The sequence below is a fragment of the Colobus angolensis genome, unplaced genomic scaffold (genome assembly GCF_000951035.1).
Source record: "Colobus angolensis palliatus isolate OR3802 unplaced genomic scaffold, Cang.pa_1.0 Scaffold117, whole genome shotgun sequence".
NCBI lineage: Eukaryota > Metazoa > Chordata > Mammalia > Primates > Cercopithecidae > Colobus > Colobus angolensis.
The window spans coordinates 7016104-7039201 of NW_012112808.1; the positions used below are offsets into that span (position 1 = coordinate 7016104).

The 23098-nt window shown below is 39.1% G+C and overlaps 1 protein-coding gene across 2 annotated transcripts in view; it reads right to left on the minus strand.

The window, feature by feature from the left end:
- RALGAPA2 (Ral GTPase activating protein, alpha subunit 2 (catalytic)) overlaps positions 1 to 23098 on the minus strand; it is a 321938-nt gene that overhangs the window by 89652 nt on the left and 209188 nt on the right. For both annotated transcript variants that reach the window (XM_011963148.1, XM_011963143.1), the window contains exon 36: positions 16495 to 16653. In XM_011963148.1, coding sequence (XP_011818538.1) covers positions 16495 to 16653 — 159 coding nt within the window. The remainder of the gene's footprint in view (positions 1 to 16494; positions 16654 to 23098) is intronic.

A 23098-nucleotide genomic window follows, 5' to 3' on the forward strand; every position in this document is an offset into this window, starting at 1 on the left:
AATAAGACTAGTAGATATTTATAATTTATACCTTATAGCAGTACTTACAGGGACCGTGTAGAATCAAATGCTCATATTACAAAGAAATAAAGACTGCCACACAATGAGATAGGCACCCATCTCAAGAAGTACTGAAAAACCAAAAGAATCAAACAAATCCATGTCCTTTGCAGTAACGTGGATGCAGCTGCAGGCCATTATCCCAAGCAAATTAACACAGAAACCGAAAATCAAATATCGTATGTTCTCACTTATAAGTGGGAGTTAAACACTGAGGACTCATGGACATAAAGTTAACAACAAAAATTGTATAAAAAGATGGCAACAACAGAAACTGGGAACTAGTAGAAGGGGGAGGGAGGGGAGCAAGGGTCGAAAAATTAACTATTGGGTACTAAGCTCAGTACCTGGGTGATAGGACCATTCATACTCCAAACCTCAGCATCATGCAATATACCCAGGTAACAAACCTGCACATGCACTCCTGGAATCTAAAATAAAAGTTGAAAAAAAAAAAGGTTGGTTCTTTGAAAAACGTCTAATACAACTGACATTTCTTTGGCAAGGTGAATGAAGAAAAAAAAGCACAAATAAATAATATTAGAAATAAAAAGAAATCCAACTATAGATACTTAGAAAATATACGTAGCTTTATGCTATAAATTTGAAAATTTAGATGAAATGGCCAAATGCGAAGAAAAATACAATTTAGCAAACACAGACACAAGACGATATATAAAAGCTATAATTCTATGAGCTTTAAAGTAGATGAAACATAGTAGAAAAAAACATTTTAACAAGGAAAAGCCAGCTCAGATGCCTTCACTGGCAAATTCTATAAAATCTTCAAAGAACAAATAACTATTATTTTGGAGAAACTTCCATAGTATAGGAAAAGAGAAAACAAACTCATTTCATTAGGCTAGTACAATCTTAATACCAAAATGAGGGGCCAGTCTCACTCATGAACATGCATACAAAAACCCTAACAAAATATTAGCAAGCCAAATACCATAATGTGCAAAAATAACAATATCATGACCAAGTCGGGTATATCCCAAGAACACAATTCTCAGTAAAACTCAGTCTGTATACAACCACATTAATAGACCGAATGACAAAATTTGGGTAATCATCTCAAAAGACATTTAAACAAGTATTTCATAAAATTCAAAATCCAGTTAAGGAAAAAAATTCTTAGCAATCCTGAAATAGAAGGGAACTTCCTTAATCTGTTAAAGAATATCTACAGTATTCCAGAGCAACTGCTAAATAGTGAAACATTGAGAACCTGATGTGGGAGACTGTGAAGGAGAAATGAAATGTCCCCCTACATCACATCTACCAACATTTGCACTGGAGATCCTTGCCAATACAGTAATGCAAGACACAAATAGAGGATTATGAAGTAAAAAGGAAGAAGTAAAACTGTCATTTTTTTAGATGATATAACTATACTCACAGAATCTCCAAAATAATCTATGGCATATGGTCAGAATTAGTAAGAGGGTTCATCAAAGTCAGCGGATACAGAATAAATTCACCAAAAATCCAAATGCATTTCTGTCCACCAGCAACAATGGTTAGAAAAGGAAATATTATTTACAAAAGCATAAAAATATAAAATGATCTAACAAGGAAAGTATAAAGAAAGTTACAAAACTTTATTCAGAGATGTTAGTCTAAATAAATGAAATGACAGATCTGTTGCTGGACTAGAAGACTCAGTATTGTGGTGACTTTCCTTCCTAGATTGACCTATTGATTTAATGCATTGCATGTATGTATCTTGACAAGCTGACTCTGAGACATTTATAGAAATGAAATTGACTAAAAAAGCCAAAGGAAGAACTGGGTAGGGACTTGCCTTACCTCATAGCAAGATATATCCCAACCTGTGACAGTATGAGTAAGGCACATGGGACCAGTGGAGTTACAGGAGGGCCTACCCACACAGCCTCATGCTTGTTTGATGATTGCTGAAAACTCATTCACCAAGCTAACTAGGATATATTCCCCCATAAGTTGGGGATACTGACCCATAAGATATGTTATGTCCTTTTTTCCTATCCCTATGATGATAGTCTCTGACTTTAGTTTTTAGTACTTAAGGAGTACTTTGGTACTTAAGTACTTCCTAGAAGAAGATAGTGTTCTCAGTGGGAAGTGGAAACTGATGGTCAGGTATTTTAGGCTCTGCAGACCACTGGACACTGAGGCAGTAAAGGAGACTCCAGTATAGACAGGGTGAGTGGTCCTGCCAGGAAAAACAGTGCTGCTGCTGTACAAAGTGGATGGGGAAGGGTTCTCATGGAGCACTCACTCCTGATCCCATGCTCAATGGTAAATTTAATGGAAGACGACATCAAGTATTAGTCCTAAACAGAACCTTATCTCGGTGTTTCATCCTGCTGAGCGTGTGTATTTCACAACACCTAAAGTTTCTGAGTGACTCTTAAGTGCCCTCTCCTAGCATGATGACCAAAGCCTGGGGATTAACAAGATTTTCCATGACTGCACACATACTGAATTTCCTTACCACCTGCAGATTAGGAGCTCCACGTGGAGCCCCTATCATGTGTTCCTTGACTAAAGAAGTACAGTGCTCAGGGGAGGCACACACCTAGAAGGTGCAGCCCAAATTAATTTCTCTTTCTCAGGTTTGGGTCCAGATGAAGACACTTCATATCCAGGGACTCTTCTTGGCAAGATATTGTGAAAGCAAAGAAAGCCTTTTGCAGCAAAGTGATGACACTGAAGTCCATGTTGCAACACTAGCCAGCATGCCAGCACAAGGACGTGCCCAGTTGTTGGAGCAAGGACAAAAAAGAATCCTTGGGACACAGAAAATGATCTGAAAATACCCATCTGATTTGTGGGGATTAATCTTTCAAGGATGCAATGCAGACATCTTGATTGTTCAAAGCAGGGCAATGAACAACCGAACTCCGTTCCGATTCCTCACAGATAACCTCCAGCCTCCAGGATTGGAATACTGCCGAGAGGGAGGCCACATTGAAAATGACAAATGAAGAATGTGCGTGGCTTAACTTACCCAGTTTGGTCAGTTACTCATTCTGCTAAAAAACTGCAGGTATTGTGTTTATAACAATGATATGACTGATTTCTATGTCCAGATTTTTGGCACTGCCTTTATCATGGAAGAGGTGGGTAACTTAATACAAAGGTCTGGAATTCAAATTTCTCCTAGACTTCACACATATACCTATAATGTGAACACAGGATGTATACACAGAATATAAAAAGCATCTGCATACAGGTGTGAAAACTGATACCTCTCTACTCTTAAAGAGATTCAGTCTACTGGGATTCAGGATGCTGGACTTGGTACGAGAATCAGGTACTCTTGGATAAATTATTTACAATCATATCAACTACATACATGTATGGAGCACAAGGGCAGTGTTGTCTGCCCTATGGGCCTCACAGAGTGACTAAAAGGTTCAAATGCCCTATCAACCCCAAAAGTGTGTTGCAAATAGTACTGTCCTAATGAGAGGCAAGGTAAAACAACAACAACAATAACAACAACAAAAAAAAAACCATACAATTTTGAGACACATGTAAAAACCTTAAGAGAAATGTAAGGTTTATTTCTGAAAAACAGAATTTTTGTTTCTCTACATTCCTATCTCTGTATTATATAAATAAGTTCTCTAAAATACCAGAAGATACAGCTTTTGGGAAAAATGAACACTCAGAAGACTCTAAAACTTTGTCTGAAAATTCTAAAGACTACAGTGAATCTTTCTGGGTCAAAAGGGGCAGAGATTTCACATGCCATCTGTTTAACAGTTATTCATTTGCATCATTTGATCAAAGTTCTGTTAAGGGCTGTGGGGGAATACAGATATGAAAAAGTCGAGACTCTGAACTGTAAGTGGTTTGTAGGAGAGGTAAAACTATGTATTCAAGAAGGCAAAAGAGAAAAAAAGCTTTAAGGTGGACACAGATAAAATGTTCTGAAGCTACAGAGAGTTCTTTTCTAGCTGAGAGAAGCCACAGAAGGCTTCATGTAGGAGGTGGTCATGACCATGGGTGTTGGCAGAGATTCATGGTGAGAAGAGTGGAGCACTCCGGACAAATGGTAAAAATAGGAATGAGAACATGAAGTGGGTCTGGCTGTCTTTTCTATGGCAGGGCTCCCCAAAGGGCATTTCAAGAGATTCTAATTTAGCTGAGTGCTAGCTGGTTTATATGAATGCTGTGCCTACAGTTAATGATTAAAGTATTACAGATAAATAAACAGAAAGACTGTGGATAGAACATGGCAAAGGGCTGCAGAGCGCTCTTGAGGGATTCCTGAGAGCAAAGTGAAGTCAGAGGTAGGGCCACAAAAGGAAGTGAGGCAGGTGTAGAGGCCTAGACTGGATCTGAGAAGAATGGAAAGCTCTGGAATAGGTATTTATGGAAATGCATGGAGATAAGTGAAAAGGCTGAAGAACAGGTGTGGGAAGCCAGATGATATGGGACTTGAGGAAATGCCCTGCAGAAATTATCAGCTTGCTCTCAAGACTCTGCACTGCTGTACTTGCCCACCCCTGCTCATCTACCCACTTCATGTCCTGGTCATCCAAATGAAAGCAATAGAGAGCACCAGGTAAGTTTCCCATCTTTTACTTAATGGAAAGGCTGAACTGAAGGCACCCTCACTGTGTATCAATAGGAGATAAGATCTGGTGGGTGATGAGAATTAGAAAGGCTGCAGATCTGTTGGGTGTTCCTCACAAATTAGGTGGCCAGAAACCAAAATGGTAAAAGTCAGGTAGGAAAGAGTACATGTTTTTATACCTGGAGAGAAATACCAGTGCCCATCACAGAATGATGGAAAGAAAGGGTCTGTGAAGTCAATAGTAATTGCAATCATGATCACAATCTCTAAAACAGATCAATGTAACTGGTAGGGAATATTGCAACAGTGAATTAGAAAATAATTTTAGGTGAAGAAGCCAATAAGAAAAGAAACTGTGAAAGTTTCTACACACAGGCGAGAATGGGCAAGTGGAGGGTTGCCACTGGGCTGAGCAGACCAGAGCTGCTTTCCATGTAAGCACCTGGCCAAGGACGGTCGTCCTGAGAAGCTTGGCCCCAGCTGCGCCAAAGGTAAAATTTCCTCATCACTAAGGCATCAGGATTGTCCATCAAGGCTCAACCTGTATGAGACCTGTGGAACCTCATACTACAGGGCAGGTCTTCTCTTGGTGATCTGCCAATAACAAAGCACTGACCTCACGCGTTAGGGAAACCATGTGCAATACCCTAAATCCTGCGTACAGACTTAGGAAAACAGAACTTCTTGAGGGCATTTCATTAGAACTACAAACAACATGTTTTTCCCACATTTCTAACCAGATCCTGTAAGTAAATGTCAGACAATCAAGAAGTTCTAATGAATAATGAGAGAATAAAGTACCAGACTGGAAATAATGAAGGATAAAAATGAGAGGCTAAAAGGGGGAAAAAAAGTAGTTTCTGGATATTCAGAGAGCTACGTGGACTTTGAGCTGGTCTTGTGTTCCAGTGATGCTGGTGCACAAACACACGGGTAAGGATGCCGTCAGGGGTGTCCTGCATAAAGGTCAGAACAGACAACTTAAATGCTCCCTTCACATCTGAGATTTAGGATTCAAGGATCTGACACAGTTTCCCCCTCTGGGAAATTCACAATTCCACAGGGATTATGAATTGAGAGGATGTGTTTGTACTTGTGCATTTATGCCTGAGATGTCAAAGTGGGTAACAGATAAATCTGCTAAGATATTGTACCAAAAGACAATAATTTTCCCATTGGGAAATACAACAGTAGTCACATTATTTACCAGAAACACCAAGGAGTCCATGCACTGAACATTTTATAAACATTTTATGAAAAGTAAACTGTGTTCAATCCTAAATGTCTTCTTGTGTGTTCTATGGTTCAGGGTGGGATGTGGGAAGGGGAAGGCCACGCACCATCCTCCAGAACACATAACTCCATGTAGCACCAGCAAAGCAGCACTCTCTAAGGAGAGGCTGCTCAGGAAATGGTTCACTGGGCTTGGGCTAGATTCTTGAAGGTGGGAAAAGACAGATTTATATTCTGTTTTGCAGAGCCTGAGCCAGAAACGGAAAGGGATTTCCAAATAGTGAGAAAGTCAACATGGGAACAGTATGGCATCCCCATGAATATATTTTACAGATGGTTCATCACTTATTTGGGCCTATAAGTGATTCTCTTTTGATGCCTTTAGAGTCAATGATTCTTAGTGATTAGAGACGAAAATAATATACATAATAGATATTCTTGGATTACAAGATTAAGACAAAATAACAAAAGAATCATAGATAAGGGGTTTAAAAGTCCAGGAACATTTCATTTTTGATGATGAGCTCAATGACTATGACCCCTAATTACTGGACCAGGTTCTGATCTCAGTGTTCAGTGTACAGTATGTAATTCTCACAACAACCCCAAGAGGCCAGCACTTCATCCCTACTTCATGGAGCAAGAGATGAAGGCTAGAGGGGCTAACTGATTTGCTGTAGCTTAAAAGCTTGTGCAACCCATGGCCTATGGGTCACATGTGGCCCTGGATGACTTTGAATGTGGCCCAACACAAATTCATAACTTTCTTAAAACATTACGAGATTTTTGTTTTTTGCAATTTTTTAAGGTCATCAACTATTATTAGTGTTAGTGTATTTTATGTGTGGCCCAAGATAGTTCTTTTTCCAATGTGGTCCTTGGAAGGCAAAAGATTGGACACCCCTGCTCTAGTTCATCAAGTTCAGGATTTGGACCAACTCCTCACTGTGGCCTTGCAGGTTCTGCTATGTAATGTCCCCTGTACCCCTGATGATTTTCCCTGCTCTGATGTTAGCTCCATCTGATATTAATATACTTATTCCAGCTTTCTTTGATTAGTGTTAGCATGGTATATCTTTCTCCATTCCTTTACTTTTAAACTGTATCTTCATATGTAAAGTGGGTCTCTTGGAGACAACAAGACAAATAGTTGGGTCTTGGCTTCTTTGGCACCCACTCTGACAGTCTCTTTTAATTGATATATTTAAGACCACTGACATGTATTTTATTCATTGTCCTTATTCTTTGTTTTTTTTTTTTTCCTTTTTGGTCTTCCACTCATTTGCTGCCTTCTCTAGTTTTGAGAATTGTGTATGAGTCAATTTTTCCCCTGTCTCAGCATATTATATAAAAAATATTTTATTGGTGGTTGCCCTGAGTTTGAAAATACATTTACAACTAACTCAAATCCACTTTCAAATAACACTATACTGCTTCACAGGTAGTGGAAGTTCCTTATAAGAGAGTATTCCCAATTCCTCCCTCCTATCCTTATAATATTGCTATAATTTATTACTTATCCGTATGCTATAAGCATGAAATACTTGCTGCTATTATTATCTGGAACATATTTTTATCTGTTAGATCAATTAAGAATAAGAAAAGGGCTGAGTTAACAGCCTGGTTAACAGACTGACAGTCTGTCCTAAAAAAAGAATAAAAAAAATTTCATTTTACCTGTAGTTCTTCCTTCTCTAAAGCTTCTCCCTTCTTTAGGTGGGTTCATCTTTATGACTTACATAATTTTCTTTCTTTCTTTTTTTTTTTTTTTTACGATGAAGGAAAGGCAAGGCAGGTCTACTAATCACATATACTAATCACATATTCCCTCAACTTTTCTCTGAGAAGGTCTTTCTCCTTCACTTTTGAAGAATAATTTCTCTGGATACAGAATTCTAGGTTAGTGTTTTTTTTTTTTTCTTCAACACTTTAAATATGCCACTTTCTTCTTGATTGCACGCTTTCTGAAGTGAAGTCCCATTTATTACCCTTGCTCTTCTGTAGCTACTGGTGGCAGCATAGGAGCCCTCTGGCTCCTTTCAAGATTTTCTCTTTGTTTTTGGTTTTCTGTGCTTTGTATGTGCCTAGGTGTAGATACTTTAATATTTATTCTGCTTAGTGTTCCTGGTGCTTCCTGGATCTGTCATTAATTTTGAAAAATTCTCAGCCATGACAATTTCCAAAATTTCTTCTCCTTTCTCTTCCTTGTAGTCTCATTACATGTCGTTTCTTCTTCTGTGATTGTCACACAGGTCTCAGAAGTTCTGTTCAGATGTTTTTCAACCTTTTCTCCCCTCTGCATTCCAGTTTCACAGTTTCTACTGACACATCCTCAGGCTCACAATTCCTCTCCTTGGCCATGCCCAGTTTACTTATGAGCCCATCAAGCATTCTTTGTTTCTGTCACAGGGTTTTTGGTTTGTAGCATTTCATTTTAATTACTTCTTGGAGTGCCTATCTCTCTACTTAACATTAGCCATCTCTTCTTGTATGCTGTCCACTTTTTCCATTAGTATCCTTAGCATATTAATCATAGTTATTTTAAATTGTCAATCTGATTAGTCTAAAATCTCTGCCACGTTTGAGTCTGGTTTTGACGCCTGCTCTGTCTCTTAGAATTGTTTATTTTGCCTTTTAGTATGCCTTGTATTTTTTTGTTGAAAGCTGGATATGATGTATTGGGTAAAATGAACTGAAGTAATCAGGCCTCAAATGTGGGGTTTTATGGTTAATTGGCTAACAGGCCATGCTTCCTGTTTTCTATAGCTGTACATGTGAGAGGTTAAAATTTCTTTGGATGACCTTGCTTTCACCACCCATGTTATTTCCAGGCTTTTTTACATAACTTTTCTTGAATAAGATCTAGGATGTGCAGTTCTTTCAGCTGTACTCCCTGTTACTATACAAAAGCCCTCCTGATATAGTAGTTGGGTATGGAGAAGAGGAAGCATTCTATAGTCCTAGCATTATGTCTCAGTCTTTCAGTGAGCCTGTGCCCCTGGACTGTGACCTTCAAAAGTGCTTCTCAGTTTTGTTTTCTTGTCTCCTTCCAATCCCAACTTAGATGAGATAGGAAGACTAAAAGGAGTTGGTGTTAAGTGTTTCCCTTCCCCCAGGCCAGATAGGCTGTGTTAAAATAGTTTCTCTTGGCTGGGAACAGTGGCTCATGCCTGTAATCTCAGTACTTTCGGGAGGCCGAAGTGAGTGGATCACTTGAGTTCAGGAGTTTGAGACCAGCCTGGGCAACACGGTGAAATCCCATTTCTCCAAAAAAATACAAAACTTAGCCAGGTATGGTGGCATATGCTTTTAGTCCCAGCTACTCCGGAGGCTGAGGTGCGAGGATTGCTTGAGCGCTGGCTGAGATTGTACCACTGCACTCTAGCCTGGGTGACAGAGCCAGACTCGGTCTCAAAAAAAAAAAAAGTTTCTCTTGAGGGCAGACTTTGTTAAGAACAACAACATACTTTGGGTATACAGTCATCCCTAGGTATATGAGGGGGACTGGTTCCAGAACCAATGCCCTACCCCTGTGCATGCCAAAATCCAAGCATACTTAATTCCTGCAATTGGCCCACAAATACCATTTGTATTTGTGCCCTCCATTTACATGGGTTTCGTTTCCCACAAATACTGTATATTTTCCATCTGTGTTTGGCTGAAAAAAAATCCATGTATAAGAGGACCCACGGAGTTCAAACCCACGTTGCTGAAAGGTCAACTGTATTTCCAAATGGCTGCTTTCTCTCTTTTTCTGCCAAAGAGGGGATTTTCCTCCAGTTTTTACTGTGAGAACCTGGTAGGTATCCTAGAGGTAAAACTCACAAAAGTGTGAGGGATTACAAGCCAGCCCCACTTGACTCTATTTAACTCTCAGATTTGTCCACACTAAGCCTCCTGCAATTGGTGAATTATAATTTAAGTATTCCTATCGTGGCATCGGTTTCCCAGAGGTTTCTGCTACTGGGCTTCTGTTCTGATAAGCTGTGATTCTCTATATCTGCCTGATACAGTCTCTCTTGTCTCAACTGCTCCTGCTCAAGGCTGCTTCTAAACATCTACCCTCTGGTCAACCAGTCACCAGCCAGTCACTACTATGCCTGGAAACAAACATGCCCAAACCACTAAAACTTACCTTCGCTGTGAGGATGGCAGTGATGACTACCAAGCTTCCTCCATGCTGACTGGAAACCAGACATCTCCCTATCGGAATTAAAGCAGCCTTCTTCCTGCCCATTCTATCACTCTGCTTTACTTTCTTTGAAACACCCATTCCTATAAGAGTCTCGGCTCAACCATTTATTTACTTATTTAGTGGCCATCTCCCTTACTAAAATTTAGATTCCAGGAGAGTAGGACCCCCAACCCTTGACACAGTATCTGGCATGAAGCAGCCTCAACGGATAGATGTTGCCTGCTTGACTGAATGAAGCACTCCTGTTCCCAAGGGACTGATAGCTGGGCATTAACCAAATCTCTGTTGCCCCTTTCGACATTTCTAGAATAAGGCCTCTCGTGACCATCTGTCTTTTGCTTCATGGAGATGCATGAAAGGCCAGGGGAAGGGTGAAGGGAGTGGCCTTGGGGTCCTGAGTAACCTTCTTCCACTTCCACAGTTCTGTTTGGTGGGTTTGAGAAAAATGTTCCACAATTAAAACACAAAGATTTAAAAACTGCAAAGATTGGGCAAAGCTATTTTGATATCAGTATCTACAGCACAGAGGAAGCAGTGGGGCCTGTGAGAATTCAAATGGGAGCAAAGAAGGATGAGACTGTTAGTTCTACTAGTGATGACTAACAATGAGCTTTCCCTCTAAGATAGTACTGGTAGAAAACACAGGCATTTCAGTTAGTTCCAAAGAGGAAAATCAAGGACCTACTCATAGTCTAAGATCATTCGTGTTGCCAGGCACAAATGAGAAATAATAAGAAAGAATAACCCTTTCTTCCATCTATCTTTAGTAACACCACACTTCAAAGAGTTTATTTAAAAAATATTCTGCATAAAAAAAATAAGTGTACTTCCTCTTATGGCTTATACTAAAAGCAGTCCAGTAACTGGCGAGGTGGAGTTGTAATGAAAGTGATAATGAAAAAAAAAAAAAAAAAAAAGGAAAAAACCCAACAACAACAAACTAATACGTTTCACATTAGTTTGCACAGAAACTACTACTGTAAAGATAAATTCTCTGATTCTGGGGCAATGAGTGCTCTTTCCTTTTCACAGAAAAGTTCTGTGTGTTCCGGACACCCATCCTCCTTGCTGGGCTGAGTGGCTGACACTGTGTGCACCTGTGTGCAGGAACCTAGGCAGTTGAATGCCGAGGGGTCTGGGGAGCCTGCTGTCTCTTGAGTCAAAAGGCCCTTCCTACTGAGCAGCTCAGAGGCAAAGAATGAGAGCTGCTTTGCTTTCTTACACTACCATTTGCCATTTGGTATGCATTTACACAGGCTGGCTCTCTGGCTGGCCAAAGGAGAGAAGATAAAGCAAACAAGAAGATGTATATGCAAAGACCAACTTAAAAAAGGGGAAATAACGTCAACTTCTGAGGAAAATCAGTTGAGAAGAAATTCTCAAAAGCCAAATTGTTGTGAAAGATAAAACAGCGGCTAAGAGCTAATAATAGTCAGCTATAGATTTTCTTCCATCTGTATCAAGGCTTATTGTATAAATAAACGTTCTTTAGTATTCTTCAACAACTGTTCGTGGGTGACTCAGTCTTTCAAAAACTGGACAAAAGGAATAATACAAATCCCTTGTATCTAGGGAATTCCTCTAATTAGAAGTGGCAATGAATTAGAGAAGAAATTTGATTTTAATTTAACATCTGCAAATGACAGATGCCTTTTCACATAGTTCTCAATGTCATTCCTTTACTAAAAATAATGCTAATAACAATAATAATAAATTATCCAAACAGAACATAACATAGTAATCCATTTAATAACCTATTTTAGTACATTCTGGTTGTTTGGTACGTTCAATGATCTTTTCTAAATAAATAATTCTTTGTGTATTCAAAGGTTAACAATTTATTTTCCCTGAGAAGTTCCCAGAGCATTTTAAAGGGCATGATTTAATCTTAAACAGGTTAGTTGGCTGTGATTGGCATAAATATTTAAGAAAATCTGCACATATAAAATGAAAAGAAAGAAATTTACATAACCATGTTGCAAAGTCAAATACTCTCCCTATACCATGAGGTCACACTAGTAAGCTTAAACGACTTCCTTTCAAACTCAGTGCCAATCCTAGGCTCCTCTCAGCCTCCCATGTGCAAATGCTCTTGTAACTTCTGGCACATCAGCCTTTTTCCAGCATTTCTGGGCACCTGCTCCAGGTACAGGTCCTGGGCTAGATGTCACCCTGAAGAGGGATGCATGAACACACACGAACATACGAACGCGCACACACACACACACACACTCTCTCACTCACTCACAACAACTGCTGAACCTTCAAGAGAGCCAGCAACTACTTCCATCACGCTCTGGGGATAGTCAGGACAACTTAAGGAAAGGTACGGGCAGCTAGGAACAAGGGGATCCAAAAAAAAAAGGTATTTAGAATCCCTTTAAGGACTACAGAGAAGCCTTGATTCTCAACCAGCATTTCACAGCTGAGGAAGCTAAGGTTCAAAGAAACGGAAAGATCTGCCCAAGACACCTACCATCTTGTGGTAGGCTTAGAACTGTAACTCTGGGGTCCCATCTCCTGTCTTACTACTTTCCCTCCTATGCTTTTCAGAAATCACTGAATCACTATCATTTTTTTCTCCATGCTCATGTGTACCAGGGCTGAGTAAGCAGAATTCAGAGGACTTTAGCATGTTTTCCATTTACAAAAGGGACACTCTGGTTGAGGTGAAGAGGAGGACACTTCACCAAAACTTCCTCTTGTCTCAACTGCTCCTGCTCAAGGCTGCTTCTCAACATCTACCCTCTGGTCAACCGGTCACCAGTCAGTCACTACTATGCCTGGAAACAAACATGTCCAAACCACTAAAACTTACCTTCGCAAATTTCTAAAGGCAAACACTTTGAACACCAGTATTACTTTCCAGATACTGAAAGGGAGGGAAAGCAGCGTGGGTACTCACTGCAGTGTGGAGGCTCTATGAATCGCTTTTCTGAAGAACAACTCAGGCATTTTAACAAACCTCTTGAATCACTCACTTTCTACTCTATATGCAAGTCTTTCCTTGACTGCTGACTTAGTAATAAAAGCTGGAAAAAACATAAGTCTAACAATAACACATTTCTTTTCTATGACCAAAGAACGATTGTGTCAATGTTTATGGAGATGGACTTATTTTGAAAGTAATTCAACAATGGAATGATGCTGCTAAGCACACTGATTTTTTTTTTTTAATGAAAAAAAGAAGTTCAATACAAAGCTCAAGAAGTGAACAGGCCCTCTCCGATGAGAGGGTTTTATGCGTTCACACAAGCACACCCACACTTCTTCAACATACCATTTCACAAATGCTGTGTATTATTAAGAGGAGGCGGATTCTGCCAGGCACATAATTTGTATATTTAAGGGAAGTGTATGGAATGAAAAAGCGAAATATGTTCAATTTCAAAGGACTTGGAAGCAATGCTGCCTGTAAGCTTGTATTACAAATAGCCCTACATTATTACATACGCTATTAATGAGGCCGAGTGAATGAAAGTACACTTTGAATATGCATGACTCTATCCAATGAGCAAGACTTTTGTGTACTGATGAGGTTTTTTTTTTTTTCTCTCCCAAAAAAGGATTAAAATTATTCTTAGAGAAGCATGGCTGCCCAGAGAACAGTAAAATAAATGTACTTAGACCACAGAGTCATCCTACACTCAGATGAAATACACAGGTGCTAAAAGAATGCCTTTGGCTCTACCTACAATTTTGGAAACTTATGCATATCCTGTCCTTCAAAAGGAATATTCCTTAACTTCAAGCAGCTGCGTCATTACAATTTCTAAGAAAAAATTAATGATTTTGGTGGAGATCCCTAAAAGTAGGCAAGGTTAAATAAACCTTTTGAGTACAAAGCCTTCCCTTCCACAGTAAGGAACACTAGTTAAAAGGCTGGGGAATGGGTAAATTATTGCACCAAATGGCTGAGAATTAATCTCTGCTGACTAGCTGTAATCTAACGAGGCGTCTGTGTCCCAGGGAGCCCGCAGCATGTCCCTGGCGGTATGTGCAGTGTGTCGAGTCTGCGTGGCACCCTTTGTCCTCGCTCACAGGCGGCCTTTCCCCTCATTGTCCATAATATCCTCATGCATCTGGGACGCGTGGAATGCATTCATACTAACAGACTTACCATTGTTTTCTCTCAGAAGCTTTGTTGAGCAAAGACTGCATCACGGTTACTGATAATTATATTGCTTAATTAATCAAGACAAAAAAAATTTGCAAATCATTGCCTGGTTGCCAAGCAGGGAGATAAAAAATGACAACAATACAAGCTGAAGCAATATAACAAAAGTAACAGCTATCTGATCAGAAATTCTTATATAATGAAGCTATTAATGCTAAATCGGTTAATGTTAACATTGCTCCAGGTGTCTCTACTTAGATGCAAACAAAAAGGCTAACATTATGGATATAAAAGGCCAAATGTTGCCATGGATTCTGTAACCTGATAGAGAGGACAGCCTTTTCATTTGATTAGGGAATGCAATTTAAATACCAGGGACTGAAGCCAAACAAACAGACTTTCCCTCCGCAAGCCTCTTGCATTCACCCTGGGGTCAGTGGTTGGTGAACAAAAGGTCAGCCACACTTGCCCTGGAAATGTCTGGATTAATTTTATTACATTGTAATGGTTTGTACTTTAAATGTAAGGATAACACTAAATTTCCAGTTGGCCATTATTCTCTTCTTCCCTTTAGGCTTTTTGAATTAAAATATTAAGAAAGCAATTTGCTCAATTCATCTTGTTAGAATTTATAGCCAAATTCATAAAATGTGCCAACATTTTATAAGAAAGTTTACAAGGTATGTTAATAATTACATTCATGCATTATCAGTGTATTACCTTTTTAAAAAATCACTTTTGATTCTATAAAGTGAATTAAAATGCCTTGTATGTTTTTTATTTAAAAATAAAGGTGACATTAAATGACATTTTAGAGGCCCACGTTGAAAATGAGCTAATAAAGCCAATTAATCCATACTAAATATTAAAGAAACATATTTCCTCTTTCTGAAAGCTACAAGACACTAAATTCACTGGTTCCCTTATATTAAAATTTTCAGTTTAATTCTTTAAACTAGTGCTCTTCATGGACAAACAAAAATATTAGCACTAAGAGCCATTTTCATACACAAAACTGAAAACTTTACACACATGGACATCAGAATAAAAAATGATACAAATATTTAATATGAAGTGACTTTTGGCATCTGTGTTCCCTGAATAGAAAAGAGAGTTCCCTTTATGTCAGGCTTTGCAACAGCCAGAATGGGACTTTTATGAATTCAGGAGTTGACCCGCACTGCATCTACTCTGAGAATAATAAGCATGTTAAACTTGGAATTCATTAAGTATTCTCTCTCCATAGTAGTAATAACAAACAAGAAGAAGAAGAAGAAGAAGAATAGCTAACACTTAAGTAGCTTTTACTCTGGACCATGCACTGTTTGAAGCATTTTCTATTTATTAGCTCATTTAATCCTCACAACATTAACCCTTTAGATTAGGTCATAAATCCTAATATGAACAATAAATCTGTTGTCTATTATTTCAAAGCTTTAAAAGAGAGTTTTCAGAAGGGTAACTTTCAGCTCCTTCAGGAGAACAACTTGAAATGAAAATGAAGATTATACTTACTATCAAGCTGAAAAACACAAAGTCATTCCTCTTGAGAGATGGCTTAATATGCTAATGTTTAAGAACTTTAAAAACACCCTTCTATTAGTAATTCTAAAACAAAAACAAGTTGCTACATAAAGCATGGCTAAGATACCACTAAAGGTATGACAAGGATCGAAACTGCAGCCAATTTAGTACACAGCACACAGATCATTGGATTGTTCCAGCTCTTCCCATGATCAATACCAATTGACATGGCTGAACTGATTCTGCAGCAAGGTGCTCCAATTGTTGAAACTCATCACATGGGCCGTGCTCCAGAGGCCCAGCCTCTTCGTGGACATGCCTGCAATCCTGCAGGATTGACCCCATTAGCACAGTCAGAGGTTTGGCAAGTGCCTGTACACCAGGCAAGCTTGGATTCCATACCCACGGTTCTCCACAAAATGCTAGATGTGATATGGGGTTCCTTCAACTCTTATTATTAATCAACATACCCAAAATTTCAAGTTACAATTTTTCAAAAGTACAAAATTTAGAAAACTTAAAACATTTACAAAATAATAAATTTGACATTATAATTTCCAAAAACGTATAGTAATACAACAACAAAATTTTGTGCTCATGATGAAAAATTCTTTGAAAATCCCAATTCATATTTAATTCCTATAAAGCATGCATAATTCAGATACATGTAAGACATTCAACAACTGGATGAGAGTCCCCTTTAACATATTTGTATCATTGATTTTCAATGACAGTGAATCACACGACAAATGCTTTATGAGTCAGTGTAACAATGCAATAAAAACGACGTACCTCAGGTTTCTTCGTTATCGCGATGAAGAACATGTGATTCTTCATTGGGTAAATAATGATTGAAACATCTCCAAAGGCGGTTGGGATAATATCCCTGCGGTAGTCTCTGGAGTGTTCAGACCAGACGATGTGGACCTCGTCATTCCCCAAGTGACGAAGCTGCAACAGCAAATTGGCTCTTTATTAATCAGGGTGATAACAGCAGTTTATGAGGGGTCATGGCTTACAAATTGAACTATAAAACTCAAAGGCCAAAAAAAGTTCACTATCAAAAAAGACTACACCACTGATGTTCTGTGAGGATTTTAAAAAGCACAAGTGCGTAAAAACACAGTCTGTCTTCTTAGCGCGTTGGTACTAAGATAAGGCATGCAAGCTTCGCAGGCACATTACAGCTGGATGGAACTGAGGTCTTTGTAAGAATTTATTTTCTAATGGAATTTTACTCCTGCATCAGAGTCCTATGCTTTGTATTGCTGAATATGTTTCTAAACAATTAACAGCCTGCGTCTTTTATTCCACATTGCAGTTGTGCTTTATGAGACTCTCAATTCAATGATTACTATGAACATAAGAATATGAACATAAGAGAACATAAGCCATTACAACACAATTGTTATCAAATGTATAAGAAACTAGATTTGTGACAAACCTTTAAGAAAAGGATGTATAAAATTACCTTTGCTTAGGAAATGAATAACTATTGCTTAAGTCTGATAAGAATACCCCTACCTAGCATTTAAAGAGTGCTTACTGTATAGAAGGCATGTTCACACATATTGTCTCATTTAATCTTCCCACTAACCCTCTGAGGTAGATGACATCATCTTCATCTTATTGTACAAGAAAGAAATGGGTGCTCAGGAAGGTGAAGGCACCACCTACCCGAGGGTGCATGAGCAGCAGTGACAGAGCGGGCCCGGGACATGCACTGGGCTTCCAATTCAGGGTCATTTTCACTGTTTCAAAGCTACCTAAGCCTGTACCCAAAGTTATTTTACTGTCATTGCTTAGCAGTGTAGCCCACTTGTTTTATCATCTTATATACAAAGAGTCTATAAAGAACAAAAGCAAATCACAGACTCCTGGCCTCTTTGAGGAGGCCTTACTAGAAAGATCTCCAAAACAAGACCCCTTGAGAGTTCTTTCAGGCCCAGGCTTTGTCAGGTGTAAGAACACCCTTGATCAATCTCCTGCACGATGACTGTACCATCTCAAGCTGGAGAAAGCTCACACGAAATCATTTAAGTGACAAAGAATCAAAGTGTGACTAAAATAAACTAGATTATAAAGATTAAAATGTTGGCCAAAATTGAAGTTCTGAAACCACAAAGGCTGGTAAGGTCCTCTGACATCTTCTGGGAATTTGAGATTCTCGTTCTCTCACATGGAACTGCAGAAGGATGCTCTCCAGCACCACAAACAAGTATTTCTTGCTTCCTTATCTAACAGATGAACACTAGAAATGACTAAATTCAGAAGCAGTTTAATAAAATAGAGATGTGTCAAATCTAACATTTTTAGTTTTGTCTTAAAGTATTTTTAAAAAAGATGTTCTGGAATACTATGTATTTAAAACATGTTAGCATAAATACAATATTCTTTAGACTATTGGACCACAAAAAGAAAATCTCAGGTGACCCCAACATAGCCTCTTTTCTATTGATAAGGCTACAAAGGAAGCTCATTTGCTGCAATGCCTGTTTATTCTTCAATCTCTCATACTTCTGGGAACGACTGTACGGCCAATTATTTAAAAAGTGACCTGTGCCTATACCTTTGTACCTATTCTGAGGGGTGCACAATTCAACTGTGTTTGAATGTGGGCTCTGAGACAAATGCAACTGCGGGTGCTGAGCACAAGTCATGATGATCCAGAACAATTTAATGGCAAAATTACCCAGTACGTCATTTTTTTCCTTCCCCCTTCCCATATAAAGGTAAAAGAATAGCAGGCAAAAGGTGTAGCCAACCCCTTACATAGTTTTAAACAAAATACAACACTGGGCCTCCTAGTGGTGCTGAACAGCTCTTTCTATTTCTCTATTCCTATATTTGCTACAGCTTTTCTTTTTCTTTTTTCTTTTTAATAAAACATGCAAAGACATTACAATACACTCCTAAATTCAGTCCTTTTGAAGAAAAAACATGGTAGCCAGCATCACCAAGAACCTAATATAGGTATGTTGTCAGGGAAATACGAATAGTATCTAACTGGCACTGTAAGGGGAATTCAGACCTGCAGAAGGCAGTCGTGAGAACTGGGGCTATCCCAGAATCCACACTTACAGCCCTCACCCTGCAAAGACAGCCAGCTTCAGAGTGGCTCTGGGTCCCTTGGTATAATGCTTGCACAAATGTCTGAATGGAAACACCAACTAAACACCCCTCAAATGTGCTGCCACCACCTGATGTGGGTGCTCTAGTATCTGTGACAGCTCCTTTTGATCCATAAGTCCACAAGTATTAGTTGCAAAACATTAACTGTGAGGTAATACCGTGATTTTTGAAATTTTGTAGTTACTTTCCCATTTTAAATTGGGTTACTCAACTACATAACCTAAGTATCTCTTAATTTTACTTGCATCTGTATTCTCAGAACTACAGCAAGGGAGGGTAGTTTCACACTAATAGACCCACCCTCCCAGTGTGGCAATTCTGTCATTAAGGAAAAGCTATTTTTGTGTGGTAATGATATGATATATTCACCATCTCAAAGCTGCTTTCAGTGACATGTGACTCAGACTTCTGGATACATCACAGTTTAACTAGCTAAATCACAAAACTAAAAGCTAAGGCCATGGGAACAACTGGCTGATAAATCTGGAGCAAAGGGCAAAAATATGGCTTCTTTTGCCTATAAGGAAACAGGTAGGTAAAATAAATAAAATTCATCTGGGCAAACTGTCAACCACGTCAGAACATACAGAATACTCTGGACACCTCAAAGTGTTGCCCAATTTAAAGAAGAGTCCATCATGGAGACCCAATTTTGTGAATACTAAAGAACTGTGATTAGAGGCCCTCAAATTAGAAACCCACCAGTGAGTTCAGTGAGTGCATACAAGTCAAGTTGATCTGGTTCCTATGTAACTGGAGAAGAATGATGAGTCTCCTGGAATGGAGCCGGTGTTTATGTTAGCTACTCCTTCAACTGCACAACAGGCTCCAGAATGCCTGGATACTCATCAGGCTCAGAACAAATGCTCAGATTTTAAGTCTTAAGAAATCAATCCTGGCCCCACAACTTTTCATCCTAACAGAGTTTTAAAGTCCCTTTGCCTAAGCCATTCTGTCTGTTGCTGCTGCCAGGCTGCACGCCACTGGTGACACTGGTCATGGTACACACCTAATAGGCTGACCTCCTTTCTCGACTAATTGCATTACATCGCCAGCTGGCTCCAGAAGGAGTCGTCTGTTTGATTGAAGAATTCCTGCTCCTCAGTGGGCCTGGCTGCTACTTTTACTAAGTAACAGTCAGGCCTGACATCCCCATTGTTCAGCTGACAGTGTGCCCATCCTAAAATCTAAGTTTTATTTGTAAATTAACCAAGAAACTTCCTGCCAGAACAGCGCTGCCTGGAGACTGATAATGTGGGCCTTTCATCCCTTTTCACTCGTACTGTATCACTGCCAATTTGTTTTTTATGTGGCTGGCCAGCCTGAGGCTATAAAAGCCTTGTAAGACATAAGTGCAATTATAGTCCTGGAGTCAAATGAATTGGACAAATCCAATAGCACAGCTCTGTCCCCACTCTGCAAACCCCTACAGCAGTTAGATTAGCTGTGAAAAATCTAATCTAGCTAGAGCTAACAAATTTCTGCAGTGAAGGATCAAGAGTTCAGTATGGGGTTGCAACCGGATTGCAGAATTGAAAAAGTCCCCCCGTGATGGGGGCAGAAGAGAGCATGAATCACTTTAGAATTTTGTAGCTCATTTTTAAGCTGTTAGGAACAATTTAGTTAGAATAAGACAAGGAACTGTGGGCTGCTGTTACTGTGACTGATTTTTAGTCTAGCTGTGAGACATCTGATAAAGAGAGTTTATCACTAATGATGCTAAATCTTAGAGCTGCAAAAGGTATCAGCTGAATTTTGATTATTACAGTAGGGAATCTTTCAACCAGGCCAAGTCTTAGAACATTATTTACAGCCTGGCATTTTAACAAGAAAACACGTCTTTTCTCAAAAAAGAAAAAACAGTCCTACTTAAGAAATAATTTTAAAAAATATTTTATATTTTAAAAATTATATCTTTTAACAAAATAATTCTTAGTCATAAGAAAAGTATAGAATGTGGTGACACATTTGCAAAGCAGAAATAATTTACAATGTACTGCAAATAAAAAAGATGTGTGAGCCCAGCTTAGGATCCTGGTAAGCTACACTAGAGTCTGAGATCCTGGTGAACTCTTGGAGGGCAGAGTTCTCACTGCTGAGAGTTCTACAGCCAGGGGCAGCCATCAAAACCCAACACTGAGCGAGCTCCTCCAAGACCTGTGGGAACCAGCACGTGGTCAGCGCTTCTGACTGTAGTACTGCCACCCCCAGGAGGTCATTATAGCATGCTGGGGCAGGAGAGGGAAAGGCTGCTGAGTTTTTGAATGCAAACTGTGCTTTGTACATCTGAGACACTTGATCGCTATGAAAGTCATCTGTAATTGGGCCATGACTCGAGTTCTGATGTTTCACATGCACTGTTGCCCATCATATACAGGCACACCTCAGAGACATTATACGCTTGGTTCCAGACATATCTACAATAGGTTTTTTAGATATTGCAAATATTGCAATAAAGCAAATCACACAAATTTTTGTGTGCACTGGGAAAGCAGTATGCCTAAAACTTATGTTTACTATAGTCTATTAAATATGCAATAGTATTATTTCTTAACATACATATATTAATAAAAAAATTCTATTGCTAAAAGATGCTAATGATTATCTGAGCCTTCAGTGAGTGGTAGTCTTTTTTTGCCGGTACAGGGTTTTCCCTTGATGTTGTTGGCTCCTGATTGATCAGGGTGGTGGTTGCTAAAGGCTGGGGTGGCTGTGGCAATTTCTTAAAATAGGATAATGAAATTGCTACACTGATTGACTCTTCCTTTCATGAAAGATTTCTCTGTAGCATGTGATGGTGTCTGACAGCATTTTGCCCACAGCAGAACTTCTTTTGAAATTGGAGTAATACTCTCAAACCCTGTCACTGCTTTACCAATTAAATTTATGGAATATTTTAAATCCTTTGATGTCATTTCAACAATGTTCATAGCATCGTCACTGAGAACAGATTCCTTCTCAAGAAACCCACTTTCTTTGCTTATCTGTAAGAAGCAACTTGTCATCCAGTCAAATTTTATCATGACATTGCAGTAATTCAGCTACATCTTCAGTCTCCACTTCTAATTCTCTTGCTACTTCTGCTACATGTGCAGTGACCTCCTTCATTGAAGTCTTGAATCTTTTAAAGTCATCCACGAGGGTGGGACTCTACTTTATCCAAACTCCTGTGAATGTTGATATCTTGATCTGTTCCCATGAATCATGAATGTTCCTAATGGCATCTAGAACGGTGAATCCTTTCCAGAAGGTTTTCAATGTTCTTTGCCAGATCCATCAGAGAAATCACTACCTATGGCAGCCATAGCCTTATGAAAGTTCTTAAATAGTAAGACTTGAAAGTTGAAATTACTCTTTGATCTGTGTGTTGCAGAATATGGATATTGTGTTAGCAGGCATGAAAAACAACATCACGTCTCCTTCAGAGCTCTTGGGTGATGAGGTACATTGCCAATGAGCAGTAATACTGTGAAATAAATCTCTTATTCTGAGTAGTAGGTCTCAACAGTGGGCTTCAAATCTTCAGTAAACCATGCTCTAAACAGACGTTTTGTTGTTCCATTTACAGAGCACAGGTAGAGTAGATTCAGCATAATGTGTAAGGGTCCTAGAATTTGGGGAATGGTAAATGAGCACTGGCTTCAACTTAAAGTCACCAGCTGCATTAGCCCTAACAAGAGACTCAGTCTGTTCCTTTGAAGCTTTGAAACCAAGCATGAACTTTTCCTCTCTAGTTATGAAAGTGCTAGATAGCACCTTCTTCCAATAGAAGGCTGTTTTTACTACACTGAAAATCTGTTGTTTAGTGCAGCCACCTCCATCAGAGATCTTAGCTAGATTTTCTGGATAAGCTGCAGCTTCTCCATGAGCACTTGCTCCTGCACCTTGCACTTTCATTTTATGGAGACGGCTTCTTTCCTCAAACTTCATGAACCAACCTTGACAAGCTTCAAACTTTTCTTCTGCAGCTTCCTCATCTCTCTCAGCCTTCATAAAATTGAACAGTGTAGGGTCTTGCTCTGGATTAAGTTCTGGCTTACGGGAATGTTATGGCTGGTTTTATCTTCTGTTCAGGCCACTAAAACTTTCTCCATATCAGTAACAAGCTATTTCATTTTCTTATTATTCATGTGTTCACTGGAGTAGCACTTTTAATTTCCTTCAAAAACTTTTCCTTTATGTTCAAAACTTGGGTAAATGTTTAAAGAGGTCTAGCTTTTGGCCTATCTCAGCTTTCAACATGTCTTCTAATCATTCCTAGCTT